We start from the raw sequence: 4,029 nt of genomic DNA, 5'->3' as shown, positions 1-4,029 counted from the left end.
TATGAATCACAGCACGCCAGTCCTCCCTGTCCATCACCAACTCCCGGAGTTCACTCAGACTCACATCCATCGAGTCAGTGATGCCATCCAGCCATCTCATCCTCTGTCGTCCCCTTCTCCTCCTGTCCCCAATCCCTCCCAGCATCAATCTTTTCCAATGAGTCAACTCTTCACATGAGGTGGCCAAAGTACTGGCGTTTCAGCTTTAGCATCATTCCTTCCAAAACAATCCCAGGGCTGATCTCCTTCAGAATGGACTGGTTGGATCTCCTTGCAGTCCAAGGAACTCTCAAGAGTCTTTTCCAACACTACAGTTCAAAAGCATCAGTTCTTCAGTGCTCAACCTTCTTCACAGTCCAACTCTCACATCCGTACATGACTACTGGAAAAACAATAGCTTTGACTAGACGGACCTTAGTCGGCAAAGTAATGTCTCTGCTTTTGAATATGCTTTCTAGGTTGGTCATAACTTTTCTTCCATGGCAATCATTATTTTTACCATAATTAAGGTGAAGTAAAGAGAAAGTCATTTCATTCACTCCAAAATCAACAGCCAGACAATATATTCCAAATGTACTTTTTGGTTTTAAGTACATGGTATTCAAATAAACTAACTCTCTAAGAGTAAATATTTATAAGATCAATGGGTGCATTTTTTGAGTCAGTGCTTCCCCAAGTTGTTATAAAGCCTGTGTCTTTCAGGTATATCACTGTTAAACAGAAATAAATAAAAATATATTTTCCCTCAGGATCTTCCTCAGAGCTTCTTTGACATCTTTGTTTCTCACAGAGTAAATCAAAGGATTCAACATGGGAGTGAGTAGGGTGTAACACAAGGAGGCCACTTTACTGAGCTCAGGATATGTGTCAGGAGTGAGATACATAAAAGAGCCAGCACCATACAGTACACTCACAACTCCCAGGTGGGAGCTGCAAGTGGAGAAGGCTTTCTGACGTCCCTCAGTGAAGGGCATCTTTACAACTGTGGACACAATATACAAATAAGAAACAATAATAACTATGATGGTAGGCAAAATAATGATGCCAGATAAACAGAAAGAAACCAGTTTATGGATGAAGATGGTAGAACAAGACAGCCTTTGAAGTGGACGGTCATCACAGTAAAAATGGTCAATGGTCCGAGATGCACAAAAGGATAAAGTAAATGTCATGCTGGTCTGAAGAACTGAGCTGATGCAGCCACAAAAATAGGAACCAGCCACCAACTGAACACAGAAACGTGTTGACATCTGGACAGAGTAGAGGAGTGGGTTGCAGATGGCAATGAAGCGGTCATAAGCCATGGCTGCCAGGAGAAATCCCTCGGTCACAATGAAGAGGGCAAAGAGAAAGAGCTGAGTCACACAGCCTGCAAATGAGATGGACTTGCTCTCAGACCAGAAGTTGATCATAGCCTTGGGTGCAATAACAGATGAATAGAAGAGATCAATGAAGGAGAGGTTGCCTAGGAAGAAATACATTGGTGTGTTCAGCCGTGGCTCTTTCATAATAATGACCATCATGCCAATATTTCCTAGAAGGATCATGGCATAGACAAGCAGAAAAAGCAGGAAGAGGAGAATGTGGAGCTCTGGGTGGACCCTGAAGCCGACAAGAATGAAGTCAGTCACTTCTGAGTGATTGGTTGTTCCCATGTCACCCATGGCAGAAACCTGCTGAGAGGCACAAGGCAAAATAAATGAAACTGTGGCTTTGATTCTAGTGCTATCAATACTGTCTTAAATGTAGATATATATGATTAACAACTTAACGAGATATTGCATACAAAACAATCTTATTGTCAGGAAGATGTAAGATTAGGGATTAGATGTAGTTAGACTTCTGAAAGTGTTAGTCTATTAAGCAGTAAAGGAAGCTCTTTAGTTATTTTATTTAAATCATATTTTTTCAGGGAAGTAAATAAGAAAGTAGCATATTTTCCTGTGTAATTTAACTCACATTCTGAATTTCTATTTTTAATATGTTTATAGTTAAAATTTATGTTCATCTAAAATAGAAGAATTATGTAGCAATCTAAATTAGGAATATTATACATTATCTAAAACAGGAGTGGCACATATAATATCAATGATAGTGTCTGTAGACATTATGATAGTGCTGTCCTTGTTTTAATCACAATACAATGGTAATAACAGTAATAAATATATTTAAAATATTTTAACCTTCTTACATCTCAATTTATTTATTTCCACTATAACTGTATCCATCTTTGGAAACATAATAGAAATAGATAAGTTATTGATATGTTAAATTAACAGCAAAAATTGCTAAGACTAGATATAACAAAATTCTCTAAAGCTAGTTCAAATATATGTTCATTTACTCAGATCAAAGCCATTCCCCCAAATATATGCATTTATATTCCTTATTATAATATTTCATATCTATTAATAGTTAATTTTTAAAATGTCATAATCATTTAGCCCTCTCTTTGAAGCAGAGAGAGAGAAGCTGATGAACATTCCAGTCCTTACAGTGCAATGAATGACTTTCTACCAAGGCTGCATCAATTCAAGGGATCTCACTCTTCAGTCAGGGGAAGTAAACCTAAGGAAAATACATATAGGGAGTTCCTCTCCTTAATTCTAGTATGCTTTGTACCTCTTACAATAAGAACAATGGGGTACGCTTGCATATTTAAAGACCATAGCAACCCTGTGTTGTCCATAGTTCACGATCGTGAGCTGGAGTATCAACAGTTGTATTTATGATGGCCTTAATTATTTTTAAGCCTGTGAAACCTTCTTCAGGATATTTCAGCCTTGAGGTTTTGCTCATCCCCTGTGATAGATTCCTCTGGGAGAGGAGTAATAGTAAAGTCAATTATGGAGACATAAGTACAGGCTTCAAGGCTGTCTTCTATGAGAACACTGACAAAGAAAAACTTTCTGGTTATTGTCACAGCAGCCAAGTCGATAGGCAGAAGGAAACAGATCAAAAAGTCTGTACTATACGAAAAATGTTTTAGATAAACACATATTTAATATTATGTAATAAATTACATGAGCTATGATTGTAAAAGGCAAAAATTCACCAAATTTTGGTCTTCTATATTCTCTGATGTAGATATACTTCATGGTTCACAAATTTCATCGGAATCACAAACTCAAAGTAAAATAAGGCTTTGGTAATTTTATGATTTTGTATATTTAAATACTAATTATTAAGAATATCATGGAATAAATGATAGTATTCAATAAAATTATTTTTAAAATCTCTAGTAAAAACATTTATAAGAGATCGGGACTAATATTTTAAAATTCCTTAATAGCCACTGTGTGACTGAAAGACTGCATTAAAACCAGAGACATTATATTCTATTTAATAAGCCTAATACAAGTATGCCATTTTTCCTAAATATTTCCATAAGTTATTGCAATCCTCTTTTTTGAACATAATTGATTTTTAATGTTGTGTTAGTTTCTGCTATACAACAAAGTGAATCAACTATATGTATATATATATCCCCTCCCTCTTATATCACAGTTTGGTCAATATAGAAAGAGAAAGCAGTTTAGGAATTTTAAACAGGAAAATGCTAATAATTAAGGTGAACAAGGCCTATAAAGTTTGGAAAGGCAGAATGAACTTCTAGCTGAAACTCTTGCGATGACTCTTAGAAAAACATAGAATTAATTCACAAAGTGAGGCTACCATTGTAGGTATGGTTTAAGAACAACATTGTTGACTGTGATCCAAGGGTCATATACACAGCAACAAAAATGTGTCAGTACTTTCTTATCCACCTAAATAGCTTCCCTAGGAAGTGAGAGGTTCAACAAGGCTTCAGAGAAAAGCCTCCATGTTTCCATAAATTCCTAACCAGTAGAAAAAGTCAAAATGAATGGAACATTGATCCAAATCCCAAGTCTGTATGGATCTATTACAATTGGTATTGTAAAGTTCTGTGTCAAGAAACTTAGTAGCAGGAGGCATTTTAACTTTTTAACATCTCCAACTAAAAAGAACCTGGAGAGGAGCTTTGGGATCTAATCCATAAAATATAAC

General features: G+C 36.1%; 1 protein-coding gene across 1 annotated transcript; it reads right to left on the bottom strand.

Annotated features, from left to right (window-relative positions):
* Positions 1-713: 713 nt before the first annotated feature.
* On the bottom strand, positions 714-1,694 carry LOC101116472 (olfactory receptor 9K2-like). The gene has a single exon (XM_012176082.3). It carries the CDS (start codon positions 1,662-1,664, stop codon positions 714-716), a length of 951 nt encoding a protein of 316 aa, XP_012031472.2. The 5' UTR covers positions 1,665-1,694.
* Between the last annotated feature and the right edge of the window lie 2,335 nt (positions 1,695-4,029).

Source organism: Ovis aries, chromosome 3, assembly GCF_016772045.2.
Source record: "Ovis aries strain OAR_USU_Benz2616 breed Rambouillet chromosome 3, ARS-UI_Ramb_v3.0, whole genome shotgun sequence".
Taxonomy (NCBI): Eukaryota; Metazoa; Chordata; class Mammalia; order Artiodactyla; family Bovidae; genus Ovis; species Ovis aries.
This window is presented reverse-complemented; position numbering and strand designations above follow the sequence as displayed.

Bases quoted from the DNA above. Each gene is read 5' to 3' on its own strand.
- LOC101116472 (XM_012176082.3), bottom strand. From the start codon at position 1,664: ATGGGTGACATGGGAACAACCAATCACTCAGAAGTGACTGACTTCATT.